Below are 18,859 nucleotides of genomic sequence, written 5' to 3'. Positions count from 1 at the left end.
ACTAATATCACTTATAGTTTCTAGTTCCAAAGGCAACAAGAAAGTTTGTCTATTGGTGCCGCAAAATCTTGTTACCATCCAACGTCCTAAAAGATCTTTAGGATTGAGAGCAGTTTTGCTACGATGATTGATTAGATTTCGGGACAGATCAAGACAAAACAGAAGATGAGCACATATCTCCTTTTGGAGCCTAGCGAGAGGAAGCACCTCTTTTATTGTGAGACACATTTAGTACGAGACGAACAGAACTACAGACTCGATGGTTTTATTCCTGACTGACCATCCGAATGGTGTCCTTTGGACCGATTTGATGCATGCTCCGATGGTTTGTCGGAATATATTATTTTTTAACTTTTTTAGATCTATTTATATTAAAATAGTGCGAATCGTTCATCTTAGAAGGAAAAAATAAGTTACTAGGGTTTATAACGTCGGCCAGAGAATTTCTTCAACCGGGTAAATAAAGTTGCAGCATGCCAATGTATACCAATGTCGTTTCTTCGCTCCTCCTGCCACATTTTCCATCATTTCTCCATCTTGCCAGCCAAATACAACAGGCTGTAGTAAATGAGAAGCTTTTGAGGTGGAGTAGTCTCGGGCCGGCGGTGGATCTCGTGGACGCCTGCTAGCCAGCGAGCGGACAGCTGGCGCGCAGAGGGCCCCAAAACGGACGCCCTCCGCTGTCCGGCGAAGCAAACTGCACGTGACCCCAACCCCTCCCGTCTCTTTCGCCCTTCCCAACCCCTCGCGCTGTCGACTTCCCAGGCGCTCGTTTCCCCATCGACGGCTCAGATCACACCATCCTTCTCGCCACCAGCAACCGCGTGGACTCATGCGTACGGCCCTAGCACGTGTCGGCCGTGACATAGCCACGCTGCTTCTCCTGTTGGAACCTTGGCACTGAAACATGAATCAGGTTCTCCGTATATGGAGTATATGCGGGTAAAAAAAATCCTCGGTCCATTTCTGCACCACGAATCACGAGGAGGGGCCGACGTGTCGCATACAATTGTTTCCGGGAGCGTCCGCAAACGGGAAGGGGTCCGATACTCTTCAGAGCGGCCACCCCGTCCCGTCCGGAAAGCGGAATAAGATAATTATAAATTGGAAATAAAGAATCGGAAAAATCGCTCGCTCGCTATAAATAACTCCGACGGCCTATGCTCCTGTCTTTCTCGTTCTATTTCTTCGATGCTTCTCCTCCTCGCTCTCTTTTCTCTCCCTCTCGCTTTCGTATCGGTGCCCTAGATTTCTCCGTCGTTCGAGATTTGGTCCTAGGATTGCGATTGGTGCGCGGATTTCGAGGTTCGCGCGGATCTGTAAGTCTTTCTTGCGAGTTCTTTACTTGGTTGCTGTTCTTTGGATCGGAGACGGTGGGGTGAATTTGATGTATTTGGCCCGGTATTTCGGTGTCTGGACTTGGTTCGGCGTTGATTGATGCAAGATGCATTGATTTTTCTTCGTTTTTCTCTTGATTTAAGTCCTCCTTCTGTCATCCAGTTCTTGATTATAAATTGTTCCAGTAGATAGAAGGGAAGTGGACTGACTCAAGGTGTATTGATTTTTCTCACACTTTCTCGGGATTTGGGTCCTGTGGATTTTTAAAGCTGGCTTGGTTTCTTGATATCTTGCAATTTTTCGGATTTTTATTTAGTGGGATCTTTGGTGATCCAGTTCTTGATTCTAATTTGTGGCAAGAGATAAAAGGGAATTCGAAATCCAGTTCTTACAGTTAGTCAACTATGATCCTATCTTTCTCGTTTTTTTCAAGAACGGAATGAATTCTATTGATTTTCTTGATAGTTAATTTGTGTGAACTTTTGCTGTTCTCAATCAGGATAATGCATCTTGGTTCATGCTGTCTTCTTGCTTGCTATCACACCACGGAATTCATCTCTTCCAGTTAGTATTATCTGAAGCGAAAATGCGTTGCTGTAGCATACAGAATTGCATATTTTGAAGCAACCTTATAAAAGAACTAGAAGCCTCTACCCTACATGTATTGCTTCTGCCTGACTATATTTTTCTTTTGACCCCCCTCCCTCAAAAAAAGAAACTCAAGAACATAAAACTAAAACCTATTAATTCCCAATTGAGGGCTCCTGGGGGCATTTATCAGTGGCTGATGGATGGTGACAATTTTGTGCAGTCAACATTGCTAGGTTATTGGTTGTAATGGAGAAGCACAGAAGTTACTGCAAACCAACACCTTAATCATTCATAGAGTGCGTTGTTAATTCATTGGTCATGGAACTTGTTTACGTTTCATTCTTTGAGATGTTCCATGGAATTTGATGTTGTTGTTGAAAGATATTCTGTCGAACACAACATGTCTAATAGCAAAACACCTGCATATTTTTTTTTTCTCGTGTAAATGTGTTCTTTATTAGTGTTGTACATCTAATTTTATTGTCAGGTTCTAGGCATAACACTGAGATGGGTTATGGTAACAAAATTAGCAACATTTAAGCATCAAATTCTTGGAACAACTTGGAAGTACATTAACTTTTCACTAGTGCATGTTAGCTAAGTGTTCATTTCTGGCTAAATTTAAAACAAATCTTGCCTTCTTGAGTGATACTTATGCCAATAATTTCATCCCCTCCAAGATGGTTAGAGTTTCTCCAGTGTGAAATTTATCTCTGTATGCCTGCAGTTTTGTCTAAGAGGATTCAAGAATTATGAGGCTCATGCGAAAATAAGTTGAATTGGGCTTTATGTGAAAGGATCTACTCTGATCTAAATAGAATTTGGCTGTATGAGCCCCCTTAAATCTGGAAAGAAATATCTGAGTCATTTACTAAAATAGGAAAGTTATCCTTACAATCAGTTATCCAATTAATTAATCTTTTATTTCCAATATGTTCTGCAAGAATTTTGAAAATTTAGAGTAGTAGAATGCTTGCAAATCAATCAACTAGATTTTTCATCTTCCATGCTTGTCATATCATCCACAAGTTGATAGAATTCATTAAAGTGCATTGCACTTGTTGAGAGCTGCCCTTACTTTGGTGTCGTGGCATGATAGCACTGCAACAAGCTGCACCAACTAAAGTTTTTTTTTTTTAATTGCTTAAGCTGTATGAGATAAATCTTCTGAGTGGATTTTCTCATGACGGAGAGGCTGTAAAATAAGAAAGTGATATTTCTCTTTGAACTTTTATTCGGAGAGTAGGTGACTAGAGAATGAGCCAATCAAAAATCAGAAAACAACGAAAAACAAGAAAGCACAAGAAAATTATTTGCTTCAATCACTCTATAGACAAGAGAGGGTTCATCAGACCACCAGAGAACAGTGAATATAATATTCCTCGGAACTCCTTTACAATCTAGGGAGTGGGGACGATTTTGGAGGTTCGTCATTTTCTCTTTCTACAATTCCATCAATTACGTGTGAATTAAACAACAAAGTATATTTAAAGTCTGAAATCTGTTCCTTGGGTTTGGATTTTATATGAATCCTTCATCTTCTTATTGATTTCCAGGATTTGGTTTTGAATTCTGTTTGAGGCTTTGAGCATGCCAGAATCTTGATTGGGTTTGCTGACACTTAGTCGTGACAGCCTATTTTGCCAAAATGAGAAAATTCTTCTATTCTTATCCAGTCTAAAAGTTAGCCATATAAGTATGTAGGATCACATATTAATAGAAGTCAATTTTATAGTATAATGGGAAAAAAGATAAAAGCACTCTTGACATATTTAGGCATCATTTTAAATTTTGTTGTGTTCATTTTACATGCCCAATATCTATTAATTATTAATTTTTCACAGTCTTTAAAAATATATATATTGTGATAAACTAGGTTATTTGCAATACAAGCTACAATATGATGCATTAAATATATCTGTTTGACTTGACCAACCTTCTTAACAAACCTTCACCATGAGGGCTGTCAATCGATTTGGTTAGGCTTGATCAGGCTCTTGCCTGATTTCAGCCCCAGCTCGAAGCTATGGTTTGAGACTAGCCTGTCCTGAACCAGGCCCAAACTTGGCCTAACTATAGGCATGTTCCTGGGCTGGTTATTTTTTGACTCAGACATCATTCATTTTTTCCCAAAATTTAAAATCTTATTCTAGGCCAAAAAATTTCCGTCTTTGTGTTTTTTGGGTGCCCAATCATGCTTTAGGGCCTAAATTCCAAGTTTATGCCTCATTTTTGGGCTGTTTAGGCTGGTCCTGCCCATTGAGATCCCTGATCACCACATACATTACTTGAGTCACAAGTCTGCCACATTATCATGGTATACTTTATTTTTTTCTATGTTGAGGTAATGTGTTAGAATACGTGGTGAGATAGGAGAAATTCCTAGGATTTAGATTTTTGAAGAATGTTGAGAATTAGAAGAATCTCTTTGGCATGAGGAAGATGGAAAGTCATCGACATGTTTTAGCAGAAGATTCTGTCACGTTAGTTATTCCCAAAACCAATGTCCGCCGTACCGGTACCGGTCGGCGTACCGGTGGCCGGCCGGGCAGTTCGGTACCGGTTCGGTTCGGTACATACCGGCCCGTACCGGCCGGTACAATGAGCCAGAAATTTGGATTTTTTTTAAATGTTGTCTCTGTTGGATCTTAAATTAAGTGAAGATTGATGTTTTTTTATTGCTTTTTTCATGATTTTTGATGTTTTTATGTTTAAATTTAGGGTTGAAATTTGAAACATAGATGATGCATGTTATTAGCTCCTCCCGTTCCAAATGATAAAATGATACACATAAAATATCTTCAAATTAAGATACAATCATTTACATACATTTAAAGCACTCTCGGATATCTAAAATCTGGACGAGTGCCGATGGCTCTCGTAGATATCCGTATCATAAGTATAGTCAGGAGGAGGCAAATCAACCCAATCAGAAGGAACGCGCTATAAGAACTGTCGGATCTCTCACTCACGCTCTGGCTCTGAGAGGTGTCCTCTGATTGTGTAGGGGCCCATCTAAATATGGCGGAAGCAAAATCCGATGCACCATATCCATATTCGTCAGGCTGAGGCTGTGGATAATAGAATCCGTATCCGTATGCTGTCGGATCTGCAGCCGTATTCTGTCTTCCTGAACGACCTCGAGGAGCCCGTCTTCTATATCCAATGATATCCTCATGAAATTTATCAGGTGGTCGACCGTGGTCCGTATCCTGTGTATAATCCGTAAATTGAGACTCACCGGTGAAATAAAGACCATCCTTCGGCCGTGTTTCATGAGTACCATACTGTCCTCCGCTTTCTCCATGGCTAGAAGATCCATCACCACCAGAACCTTCATCGCTGCTAGTCCAAGTCTCCTCCTCGACACTCTCCATTGGGACCCTTTGTTTTCCTTTCCTGGCCCTTTCTGTCTGGTTATGTCGTCCTTGTCTGCCGAGCATCTCTCGATCAGCTCTCTTGGAGGGTGTCTCGTACCAATCATGTGGTGACTGGATCCCCTGTGCCTGCGGCTGATCAGCTCTGGGAGTGCGTGGAATTCTGCGCTCAGCCCATTGCTCTGGATTGACCCTAGCTTCGGTGGCTGTGAAGTTAGTTGGTCGTGGAGGCGATCCTGGCTCGTCAAGCTCGGGCTCCTGCTGCTGGCCTACAAGCCAGCCGAGTAGTGGATCATCGTCATCATCGGTGAAGGTCCCGTAAATCGGATCTGTATACTTGAGCTCCGCTTCCTCCTGAATGCACTTTAGCCTCAACACAAATTGTAATGCACATAAACAAGATCGTTGAGGCGCTTTTGCGTCAAACGGTTTCTTTGTTTGCTGTAGATATGGGCGAAGGTGGACCAATTGCGCTCACAGCCACTAGAGGAGACTGTTTGGAAGAGGATCCAGATAGCTATCTGCTTTAGATTTTTCGCGGACCAGCCAAAATGCACCCACCATTCAGCTGCAAAAATATTTATGAAAATTACATATATGATAGTTCCATAATAGTAACTAAGTAACACCAGGTGAATGTTTTCCTGATGTGTCACGTACCTGGATTCATATTGTATTTGCTGACGACAGCCGCTCGTTGGCCAAAACTGTAGCTGCCCTCTCTAAATAATTTGCTCTGTGAAAAATAAGCATGTTCTACCATGTTAATAATTGAAGATGCCGATATACTTACACATGCTGGTAATTACGAAATCATAATTACCTCTTCAAGACGCCACTTTTTCTGGATCATGCTCCATCTTGTAAATCACATTACGCAAAGCATCCAGAAGTGTTTCATCCATACCAATTCCATCTATGCTGCATTGAAACCGGGGGTTTAGGTAGTATGCTGCACATATACGAGACTATCTTAGCATAATTATATAATTACATCCATCACTATAATTGTCACTATAATTATATCTTAACTTACCTGCTAGATGCAATTTCTTACCCATTTGCGCTTCCCACCGTCGCTCAATGATGTTGATGTACGACCGGCCATGTGCTGGATCTGCCTTCATAATCTGATCCTTTGTCTTGACCATCATGTGATACAAAAACTCCATCTTGGGGCAGATCTCGCTATCTACGGCCCGCAGCACTTCATATAATGGTTTGATAGTCTTGACTATTGCAGTAGCCCGCTGCCAGAATGACTGTCTGATCACCAAGTCTTCTATCTTGCTCCCTTCAGTGCCAGCATAAGAATATCTACTATCATACCACTCAGGACTGGTAAATATCTGACGTAGGGCTCCTCTCTTCTCGAGTATGTTATCATGTGCGATGAAGTTGGTAGCAAGCCGTATGACTCCTGATCTCAGAATCTCTCCCCCTGCATACTTTCTCATCAGTGAAAGGACCCAGTTATGGTTATAAATATACCTGGTAATGCGTTGGGCTGTCTCCACCATTTGTTGCACCCTACGGATCTTTTCAATGTCCATCAGCATGAGATCGATACAATGTGCAGCACATGGGGTTCAGAAAATATGTGGTCGCCGCTCCATCAAGACCTGCCCGGCAGCCTTATATTGCAGCCCATTATCAGTGACGACCTGCATGACATTCTCCTCTTCTACCAGATCAATCACATCCTCCATAAGTTTCAGCATGTACACGGTGTTGTGCACATAAGCCGAAGCATCAACCGACTTGTGGAAGAAAGTCTTCGCATCACAATATATCAGAAAGTTGATGATGCTTCGCCCGGTCGGACCAGTCCAACCATCGCACATGATGGTAAGTCCATATATGGGCCACTTGCTCTTGTAGGAGTCAATCTAATTCTCCAGCTCCTCCTTATTGTTATTAAGAAGCTCATCGTATATGTTCTTCGGGCATGGAGGAACTACACTAGGACCGACAGCTTGTATGGCGGCAATGGCAGACCTGTAGTATGTATTGTCTGCCACATTCGCTGGGATGTGGCTGAAGTGAAATCAGGATCCAATAGCTCGCCACATAATTTTCTTCTTATCCTTCATCCATATTGTGTCTACTCTCTGCTGCCTTGAATCTCTGCTGGGGAGAGCATGCGGATCTACATCATGAATTGTCGCTCCTTGTGGAATTCTTCTAGATGACTTCTTTCGGCTACCAAAACTACCCAGCATAGATGCAATCCGACTACGTTCTTTGCCGATGCCCAGTCTGACTGAAGTTGTCCTCAAGAACTTTGGATGTTGTCTAGTGCTCCTAGAACTGCCGTTCGACTCGTATGCAGAGGGCTCAAATCGAGCCCTATGGCTGGCCACCTCCTCCTGCTGCCACTGATCATCCAAGCTTGCGTGCATGGCCGTCTGAATATTTGCCTCCTCCTCATCTAGATCCTCAACCTCCTCTGGCTCCCTAAAGTGATAGGAAGGTGGCTCTGCCGCTCGGCAATCGACCTCCGCCCTCTTCTTGGAAGTCCTCTCCTTCGCTTCTGAGGATGATAGTGGTATTTTGATGATTAACACAACCAATGAGGGAATATCTAATTAAATACTACAAGTTAACATGATACATCATTACTGAGTTCGTCACTCTCGGTACAATAGAAGAATGAGATCAAGATGTATTTCAATGATTAATAATGAGATAAAATTTGCGATAGAAAAGGGATAGTGAATTCTAAATTCTAATTCGACAAAGTTTCAAGTGAAACGTACTCTTAAGGGGACAATAGTAATTTTCATTGTTAAGAGTATGTAGCACTACCATGGCATACATTCCAAATTGCTTGAAGTATATTTCATTGATTGTATGGATGAATCCTTAAGTTGCAGCAAAGTGTGGAATGAGTCGACCCTAAGATTGGTGGAGTCGACCCCGGCACATCATGGAACCATCAGGCACACTTCTGCAAAAATGGCACGGATGAACAGTAGTTGAGTCGATCCCAAGCTTGCTTGAGTCGGCCCCATCTTCAAGCCTCAAGAAAACAAGTCTCTGAAATTTACTGAGAGGGCCGACCCCAACCTTCCTTGAGTCGACCCCAGATTGAGTCGACCCCAACTGAACATGAGTCGACCCCAAGGCTGTGTCGTTCAATACTGTCTCTCTGGAATCCTTGAGAGGGTCGACCCCACTGTACCTTGAGTCGACCCCACTGTACCTTGAGTCGACCCCAAAAAGTGTTGAGTCGACCCCAGTGAAAAACGACTGAGATGTAAGGTTCTGTGTTTCCTGAGAGGGCCGACCCCAATGTAGCAGGAGTCGACCCCAGTGAAAGTTGAGTCGACCCCAAGTCTGATGAACAGTAGTTTGAGTCGACCCCAGGAAAGTTTGGGTCGACCCCAGCACGGGCAGAAACATAACGGCTAGTTCTGCAGAAGTACTTTTTGTCGTTCCAACGGCAAGTAATGGCTAGTTTTTGAAATCTAACCAATGGGGGGTGTCCAATGGATGAGGAAAACTATTTAAAGTGACACTATTCATCAGAGAAAGCATCATTTTGCAAAATATCAAAGCTCACACAAGAAAGACAAGAGCCCTAATTTTCTTCATCCAAGTGCTTCACTCAAAGAGTCAAAAGGAAGTGGTAGAGCAGATTCTAAGGAACATTAAGAGCTCCATCAACCCTTGAAGAGTGAAGCATTCTTGACAAAGAAGAGAGAAGTCTCATCAAGCGATAACTATATTCTAAACTCTTCTTTGTATCTTATAATTGTTATATTTGCTCATATAGGAGTTTCAACTTTCTTCTTTTTAATCACCTTGTAAAGGTTTGTTGGTGAGCTCGTAAAATCAACGGTGTAGGTTTGTTGGTGATCCCGTAAAACCAATTGTGAAGGTTCGTTGGTGAGCCCGTAAAACCAACATAGGTTCTTGGTGATCCCGGAAAACCAAAGTGTAAAGGTTTTTGGATTGTGAGCCCGGAAAACAATCCAACTGTAATCCGCGGGATTATAGTGAATTCCGAAGGGATCGCTTGGGGAGTGGACATAGGTGCTTAGGAGAGCACCGAACCGCTATACTTCTTGTGTGTTTGCATTGTGTATTGTTTTAACTTCACTCACTCATCAATTGACTCAATTAAGACAGTAAAAATTTAGAGAAACCAATTCACCCCCCCTCTTGGCTTGTCACTTTGGGCAACAAGTGGTATCAGAGCAAAGTGCTCACATAGTATTTGTTGATCTCACAATCAAGAGACAAAGATCATGACAACCCAAGTAGGATGTTTTATGAGCGAGGGGCAATCCACAAATAGACCTCCTCTGTTTAATGACACTAATTACACATACTGAAAAGCTAGGATGAGGATATTCATTCAAGCTCTAGATTATGAATTGTGAAATATCATAACTAGAGGACCACACACACCCACAATTAGTATAGAGGGCACAATCATTTCCAAATCTGAAATGGATTGGAATGAGAGTGATAGAAGACTAGCACAACTAAATGCTAAAGCAATTAATGTACTTTATTGTTCACTAGATGTAAGTGAATTCAATAGAATATCTACATGCATTTCCGCGAAAGAAATTTGGGATAAACTGGAGGTCACACATGAAGGAACTCATCAAGTCAAGGAGTCAAAAATAAATATATTAGTACATAAGTATGAGTTGTTTAAAATGGAATCCACTGAGTCCATAACTGAAATGTTTACTCGATTCACGGAAATCATAAATGGGATAAAGAGCTTAGGAAAGTCTTATACTAACTCTGAACTAGTGCGAAAAATTCTCAGGTCTCTACCAAGAGTTTGGGAGGCCAAGGTAACAGCAATTCAAGAAGCAAATGACCTCAATACACTGCAATTGGAAGAACTTCTAGGATCACTCATGACCCATGAGTTGACCATGAGGCAAAATTCAGAAGATGAGGTCAAAAAAAGAAAGACCATTGCCTTGAAGTCTACCACTCCAAAACAGGAAACTGAATCAGAAGAATCTGATGATGAGGAGGAATATGATGAAGGAATGGCTATGCTTGCAAGAAAATTCAGAAAGTTCATGAGAGGAAAGAAGAAATTTCATAAAAGGAAGCCCTTCCTCAAAGGTAGCTCAAGCAAGGAAAAGGGTAAGGACAAAGAAAAGGAAAAGGAAACACCAATTTGCTATGAGTGTAACAAGCCCGGACATTTCAAGATAGATTGTCCGGAATTGAAATGGATGGCAAGAAAACTTAAGAAGAGGAACTTCATGGCTGAATGGAGTGAAAGTGAGGAGTCAAGTTTGGAAGAGGAAGATCAACAAGAGACGACCCAAATCTGCTACATGGCCAATGACGATGAGGTAGATTCTGAACTTGAATGTGATTTTACAGTAGAAGAGTTACATGATGCATTTTTAGAACTCATGGAAGAACACAAAAAATTAATCAACAAAAATAAAGTTCTAAAAGATGAAAATCAATCTTTTATCAAAGAAAAGCTAAAACTATCTAATAACTATGAAACATTAAGTAGGAGATTCACCAATGAAACCAAAAGTCAAATTGCTGAAAATGTCAAGTTAAAAAAGATGTTGAAAAATACAAATCCTTAGTGGACAAGTTTACACTTAGCTCAACTAAATTAAATATGATTCTTGATAGTCAAAAAGCTGTATATGATAAAGCTGGTTTAGGATATAAAATAAATAGAAAACAAAAATACTTAAAGAACATATTTGTGAAAGCCAAAAATAAAAATATAACTTGTCATTGCTGCAATCAAGGTCCGCCGTACCGGTATCGATCGGCGTACCGGTGGCCGGCCGGACCGGTACCGGTACCGTACCGGCCGGTACGCGGTGGTTTCAAAAACCACAGCGCGCGGCGCTGTGGTTCTTAAAAAAAAAAATCGTACCGGTGCTAACCGGCCGGTTCGCATCGGTACGAGGCCGGTACCGGCCGGTTTGGAGCCCGTACCGGCCGGTACGGGCCCGAACCGGCCGGTACGGGCCCGAACCGGCCGGTACGGATAAAAAATCGGAAATACCGTTTTTTTGTCGTTCCGGTACCGGTCTAGGACCGGACTGGTACGTACCGGCCGGTACAGGCCGGCACGGCATTCCATGACTGCAATAAATTAGGACATAAAGCATATGAATGTAATTATAGAAAATCTAGCTACAACAAATTGAGTAATAATTATAAGCTAAAATCCAAGAAAATTTGGGTTCCAAAAGGAACATCAAGTACTAACCCTAAAGGACCCAACATAGTTTGGGTACCTAAAGCATATTCTTGATCTTGATTGCAGGGATGTCTTGCAGCTAATAAGGTGGATAAATGATGGTATCTAGATAGCGGCTGTTCAAGATACATGACAGGTGACGTAGAACAATTTGTCACCTTGGAATCTAAGAAAGATGGAGTGGTAACCTATGGAGACAATGGAAAAAGATTTATTATTGGAAAGGGTAAAATTTATATTACTCCATCCACCTTTATAGAAAATGTTTTATTAGTTAATGGTCTGAAACATAACCTACTTAGCATAAGTCAATTTTGTGATAAAGGTCTTAAAGTCACATTTGAAGCTTCAGTATGCATAATCATAAATCCTAAAGATAATAGCATTGTACTTATAGGACAAAGGCTGAGAAATATTTACATGGTAGATCTTCATGAGTTAGGCAAGAAAAACGGATTATGTTTAATTACTAATGAAGAAAGGAAAAATGAAACAAGTTGGCTTTGGCATCGTAGACTAGGACATGCTAGTATGGACTTAATATCAAAACTAGTCAAGAAGGATTTGATAAAGGATGTGCCAAAATTGATCTTTGAAAAGGACAAAATCTGTGGTCAATGCTCATTAGGAAAGCAAACAAAATCATCCTTCAAATCAAAGAATATATTATCAACCACTAGGCCTTTTGAACTCATACACATGGATCTATTTGGACCCATTAGAACCGCGAGTCTAGGAGGGAAGAAGTATGGACTAGTTATAGTAGATGATTTTTCAAGATATACATGGGTTTCATTTCTTACACATAAGAATGAAGCATTTTCAGCATTCTTGAAATATTATAAAAATATCATAACTGAAAAGAAACTCACCTTAATAGCAATTCGAATTGATCATGGAACTGAATTTGAAAATCAACACTTTGAAGAATTTTGTAATGAAAATGGTATCTCACATCAATTTTCAGCACCTAGAACGCCTCAACAAAATGGGGTTGTTGAAAGAAAAAATAGGACCTTGGCAGAAATGGCACGCACAATGTTGTGCGAGTCAAATCTTCCAAAGTACTTTTGGGCTGAAGCTATAAATACTGCTTGCCATATTCTAAATCGGGTTTTAATACGACCTATAACTAAGAAAACTCCTTATGAACTTTGGAAGAATAAGAAACTAACTGCTAAATATCTTAGAGTATTTGGATGTAGATGTTTCATTTTAAACAATGGCAAGGAGGATCTAAGTAAATTTGATGTCAAGTCAGATGAAGGCATCTTCTTAGGATACTCTACATCTAGCAGGGCATATAGAATATTCAACAAAAGAACTCTTGTAGTTGAAGAGTCAATTAATATCATTTTTGATGAGTCTGATAGTGAGTCTCCTAGGAGAGAAAATACTCTTGATGATGCAGGAATTATTGATTTTGAAAAATTGAATCTTGATGACGTGCCAAATCAAGCAAAAAAAAGGATCGCGTGCCACCACAATCTCAAGACTTGCCAAAGGAATGGAGGTATGCACATGGACACCATAAAGACTTAATCATTGGTGATCTATCTCAACGGGTAAGAACTAGATCCTCTCTTAGAAATTTAAATGACTATCTTGCTTTTGTTTCACAATTAGAACCTAAGATTAATGAAAAAGCTGAAAAAGACATAAATTGGATAAATGCTATGCAAGAAGAATTAAATCAATTCAAAAAAAGTAATGTATGGACTTTAACTGAGAGACCAAAGCATAACTCTGTAATTGGAACAAAATGGATCTTTAGAAATAAATTAGATGAAATGGGGTAGTCATAAGAAATAAAGCTAGACTTGTAGCTAAGGGATACAATCAAGAAGAAGGGATAGATTTTGAGGAAACATTTGCTCCCGTGGCCAGATTAGAAGCTATTAGATTACTTCTAGCTTTTGCATGCTTCATGGATTTCAAATTGTATCAAATGGATGTAAGAAGTGCTTTCTTAAACGATTTTATAGAGGAAGAAGTATATGTAGAGCAATCTCCTAGTTTTGAGAATCATGAATTGCCAAATCATGTGTTTAGATTACATGAGGCATTATATGGATTGAAACAAGCACCTAGGGCTTGGTATGATTGACTAAGCAAATTTCTACTGAATAATGATTTCAGTAGAGGAAATATAGATAAAACACTTTTTCTCAAAAGAAAAAACAAAAACCTGCTAGTAGTACAAATATACGTAGATGACATAATCTTTGGTGCCACTAATGATAATCTTTGCAAAGAGTTTGCTAAATTAATGTAAGGAGAATTCGAGATGAGTATGATAGGAGAACTAAATTTCTTTCTCGGATTACAAATCAAGCAAACTAAGGAAGGTATCTTTATTCATCAAACTAAGTACACAAAGAAAATATTAAAGAAGTTTGGGAATGAAAATCACAAGGGAATAGGCACCCCAATGAATCCCACTAGTAAGCTAGACAAAGATGAAAAAGGAAAAAGTATAGATATAAAGCTTTATAGAGGATTAATTGGATCTTTGCTTTACCTTACTGCTAGTAGGCCAGACATAGTGTTTAGTGTGGGAATATGTGCTAGATACCAATCAGATCCTAAGGAGTCACATCTAAGTGCTGTCAAAAGAATCCTTAGATATTTGAGAGCAACCACAAACATAGGTTTATGGTACTCTAGAGACTCCTATCTAGATTTACTTGCATATTCTGATGCAGATTTTGCTGGTTGCAAATTAGATAGGAAGAGCACTAGTGGAACATGTCAATTTTTAGGAAATAACTTAGTATCATGGTTTAGCAAAAAACAGAATTTGGTAGCATTGTCAACGGCTGAGGCCGAATATATAGCTGCCGGGAGTTGCCGTGCTCAAGTACTATGGCTCAAGCAACAACTAGAGGACTATGAAATTAAACTAGACAACATTCTTATAAAGTGTGATAACAGTAGTGCCATTAACCTTACTAAAAATCCGGTTCAGCACTCTAAAGCCAAACACATTGAAATAAGATATCATTTCATTAGAGATCATGTGCAAAATGGGAACATATGTATTGAGCATGTATGTACTGAGAAACAATTAGCTGACATATTCACAAAATCTTTAAGTGAAGATAGATTTTGCATGCTTAGGAGGGAATTAGGCATATGTGATCCTTTTGATTGAGGAGATATAAAAAGGAACAAGTTATCTCATGATACTCTCCTCCTATTTCGAAAAACCCATGAAACATTAGTCAAACTAGTCATCTATAGATTTCTTACTCATGTATCATTGTCCCATAAAGAATTTGTAAGGATTGGAGGAAAGGAAGAATTTTTAAAAAGAAAGGAAGAGAAAGAAAATTTTCTGAACTGGGGCCGACCCGAGCCAGAATGGGGTCGACCCCACGTTGAGTCGACCCAAGAAAAATCTGGGGTCGACCCAACGGCGGGACCTTGTTTTTAAAAGAGGGACCCGTGAGCTATTTTAGGGCACTGTATCTTGTCCTCTTCCTAAAATCCTATTTTTTAACTTTCTAATCCCTTCCAATCATCTCCAAACAGTGCTAGATTGCTTCTCTACGCTGTTAAATCAAGACCTAAGGAATGATTTGGTGAAAATGGGACCCAAACGAGCCATTGCTATGAGATCCGGAAGAGTCTCACGCCCAACCATTGTAGATAGACATGCTAGAGATTCATCTACAGTTCCTCCACAAGGTGAGACACGTGTTGAGCCTCCTCCACCTCCTTCCCCTTCATATATCTGAGAGAGATTTGGTCATTATGGAGCACGTTATTCAGGGCATTCCTCTGAACCTCCCAGCTATGATGATCAGGCAGATGAGAGAGGCTATATGCAAGTCGAGAGTCTCCCTGCCCTATGGTATGATACTCACCCTGGTCTTCCGACAGCATGACATATCAGTGGAGGGAGAGATCTCCAGGCATCTATTATTACCGACACTTACACTGCACGGTCCCTAGTTCGCATGGGTTATGAGAAGGTGAACGGGCAGTGGGTGCGTGGAGGAGCAGGGATACATGCACCAGAGGGTGATGCACCAGAGGTTGGAGACCCCATCCCTGAGGCTGAGGTACCTGAGGATCATCCTACGGCACCTTTAGAGGCTGGCCCATCGTCATCCGTATCCACGGGGTGCACAGAGGAGTTTTGGAGTAGAATGACTGAGCTTGTGTCAGCTCAGGTGAGGACTCTCTCTAACGGATTGACGGGCAGGATGGACATTATGACTGCTGAGATTAGCGATCTCAGAGAGCAGGTAGGAGCATTACGGGGAGAGAGAGAGGCTCATGGTCCATCTGTGCCCCAAGCAGCTGAGTCGGAGGTTTCGGCACAGAGTCATCCAGCTCAGCGAGGCTCGACCTCCCCTCGCCACTTATACTAGGAGGATGAGGACTAGATCACAGCCCTTAGATACCCCCTAGGCTGGTGTTAGCATTATGATTAGTGCCTAGGATTTATCTAGCTCTCATATGTATTTTGCCTTGTTGATGTACTTTGCACTTTGATTGAATAACATTATATTTTTGACATTAATGTACTATAATGTTCCATTTTGATCAATGAAACTTGACTGTTTATTATTTACTGCATCTACTTATCTATTGCCATGCACCTATTTGATGATAACAAAAAGGGGGAGAAGTAAGGAAAGAAAGAAGTTGCAATAAGTTGACAAACAAGTTTGAAAATTATAATAGGAGATAATATACACTTAAGGTGGAGCGATATGTAACAATGAAAATGTTAAAGTCTAAACATTTAATCAAATTTCAGAATTTGGCACATACCTCTTATACCTCAATACATAACCTGAAACTCTTGCTTTATCTCAAATTTTTGAAGTTTTATCTTTAACCAAATATAAAAGAAAGGGGGAGAAAATCAAAAGTTCAAATTGGCAATATTTGGATGAAAAAGGGGGAGACTTCACTCTCAAATTTGAAAAGCTGAAATTCAGCAACTTGAGCTCTTCTAAAACTAATTTTAAGATAAGTATCAATCTGCTCATACTCAATATTTTGTAATCATCAAAAAGGGGAAGATTGAGGATGATAGTGGTATTTTGATGATTAACACAACCATTGAGAAAATATCTAATTAAATACTACAAGTTAACATGATACATCATTATTGAGTTCGTCACTCTCGGTACAATAGAAGAATGAGATCAAGATGTATTTCAATGATTAATAATGAGATAAAATTTGCGATAGAAAAGGGATAGTGAATTCTAAATTCTAATTCGACAAAGTTTTAAGTGAAACGTACTCTTAAGGGAACAATAGTAATTTTCATTGTTAAGAGTATGTAGCACTACCATGGCATACATTCAAAATTGCTTGAAGTATATTTCATGGATTGTATGGATGAATCCTTAAGTTGCAGCAAAGTGTGGAATGAGTCGACCCCAAGATTGGTGGAGTCGACCCCGGCACATCATGGAACCATCAAGCACACTTCTGCAAAAATGGCACGGATGAACAGTAGTTGAGTCGACCCCAAGCTTGCTTGAGTCGACCCCATCTTCAAGCCTCAAGAAAATAAGTCTCTAAAATTTACTGAGAGGGCCGACCCCAACCTTCCTTGAGTCGACCCCAGATTGAGTCGACCCCAGGAATGCTTGAGTCGACCTCAATGGAGTCGACCCCAACTGAACATGAGTCGACCCCAAGGCTGTGTCGTTCAATACTGTCTCTCTGGAATCCCTGAGAGGGTCGACCCGAATGGAACTTGAGTCGACCCCACTGTACCTTGAATTGATCCCCAAAAGTGTTGAGTCGACCCAAGTGAAAACCGGCTGAAATGTAAGGTTCTGTGTTTCCTGAGAGGGCCGACCCCAATGTAGCAGGAGTCGACCCCAGTGAAAGTTGGGTCGACCCCAGTGAAAGTTGAGTCGACCCCAAGTCTGATGAACAGTAGTTTGAGTCGACCCCAAAAAAGTTTGGGTCGACCCCAGCACGGGCAGAAGCATAACGGCTAGTTCTGCAGAAGTACTTTTTGTCCTCTCAACAGCAAGTAACAGCTAGTTTTTGAAATCTAACCAATGGAGGGTGTCCAATGGATGAGGAAAACTATTTAAAGTGACACTATTCATTAGAGAAAGCATCCTTTTGCAAAATATCAAAGCTCACACAAGAAAGACAAGAGCCCTAATTTTCTTCATCCAAGTGCTTCACTCAAAGAGTCAAAAGAAAGTGGTAGAGCAGATTCTAAGGAACATTAAGAGCTCCATCAACCCTTGAAGAGTGAAGCATTCTTGACAAAGAAGAGAGAAGTCTCATCAAGTGATAACTATTGTTGGGGAAAAAAATAGACCACCCCACACGTACAATTAAAGCACCCAAATCTGACAACAAGCCTGAGTTCATCATGCAGGCCGAGCTCAGAAGGCCGAGCCGAGCTCATCATGCAGGCCGAGCTCATCATGCAGGCCGAGCTCAAAAAGCCGAGCCGAGCTCATGCAAGCCGAGCTCAGAAGGCTGCCGAGCTCATCATGCAGGCCGAGCTCAGAAAGCCGAGCCGAGCTCATGCAAGCCGAGCTCAGAATGCTGCCGAGCACAGAAGGCCGAGCTCAGAAGGCTGCCGAGCTCGGAAGGCCGAGCTCAGCAGGCCGAGACCAGAAGGCTGCCGAGCTCAGAAGGCCGAGCTCAGCAGGCCGAGACCAGAAGGCCGAGCACAGCAGGCCGAGCACAGAAGGCTAAGACCAGCAGGACGAGACCAGAAGGCCGAGCTGACCTCAGAAGGCCGGCCTTGTTATCTATATGCTGCGGCCATGCCCTGCAGCAGCCTTACCGCACCATGTTTTACTTGCCGGCCACGCCACGACATATTAATCAGGAACCATACTCTGCTACGACTGTCAACGCCTCATCATTCCCAAGAATGTACTGCACTGTGCGCCTCAAGCAAGCTCTGGCTGCACGCCATCTCCTTCCATGATGGGAACGGGCCATCCACGGCAACTCATTACTTCCACGCCCACGTCCAATCGTGACGGTAACCCATTAATTCGCCCAGTCACATCACAGGTAACCCTGCCACTCTCCCTATAAAAGGGGAGCTTCTCCCTCTAAAAAGGGGGCTGGAGGCTTCTTCCTCCCAAGGGAATTTTTCGGACTTCACATACAGTCCCTCTCTCTTCTCCAAAATTAAGCCCCCCTCTGACTTAGGCATCGGAGGGCCGGCGCCGGAAAAGTCCGACCACCGGCTTTTTGCAGGCCCCCCACGGAGGACGCCGCTCGCCGACGGATCGCCGCCCGCCACTGTTCGCCGGAGCTCCTCCTCCTCGGTACGCCGCTCGCCGACGGATCGCCGCCCGCCAATATTCGCCGGAGC

General features: G+C 41.6%; 1 protein-coding gene and 1 pseudogene across 13 annotated transcripts in view; one reads left to right on the top strand and one right to left on the bottom strand.

Moving 5' to 3' along the window:
• Positions 1 to 1,110: 1,110 nt before the first annotated feature.
• Positions 1,111 to 18,859, top strand: part of LOC103706893 (serine/threonine-protein kinase EDR1-like) — a 62,085-nt gene continuing 44,336 nt past the window's right edge. For 6 of the 13 annotated variants that reach the window (XM_088706194.2, XM_088706191.2, XM_088706192.2 and 3 more), the window contains exon 1: positions 1,130 to 1,319. Coding sequence is in view for 3 of the 13 variants with exons in the window: in XM_088706195.2 (XP_088562321.2) it covers positions 1,161 to 1,319 (159 nt within the window). In the remaining 10 variants the exon portion in view is untranslated. Of the gene's footprint in view, positions 1,320 to 3,175; positions 3,355 to 18,859 lie in introns of all 13 variants that reach the window. The other 7 variants (XM_039125506.3, XM_088706187.2, XM_039125508.3 and 4 more) reach the window with 3 other exon arrangements.
• Positions 5,678 to 7,150, bottom strand: LOC149768748 (uncharacterized; annotated as a pseudogene).

Source organism: Phoenix dactylifera, chromosome 1, assembly GCF_051530095.1.
Source record: "Phoenix dactylifera cultivar Ajwa chromosome 1, Ajwa_hap1_PhDact_Kaust_v1.1, whole genome shotgun sequence".
Lineage (NCBI taxonomy): Eukaryota > Viridiplantae > Streptophyta > Magnoliopsida > Arecales > Arecaceae > Phoenix > Phoenix dactylifera.
Note: the sequence above shows the minus strand (reverse complement) of the source record. Positions and strands in the feature narration are given on the sequence as shown.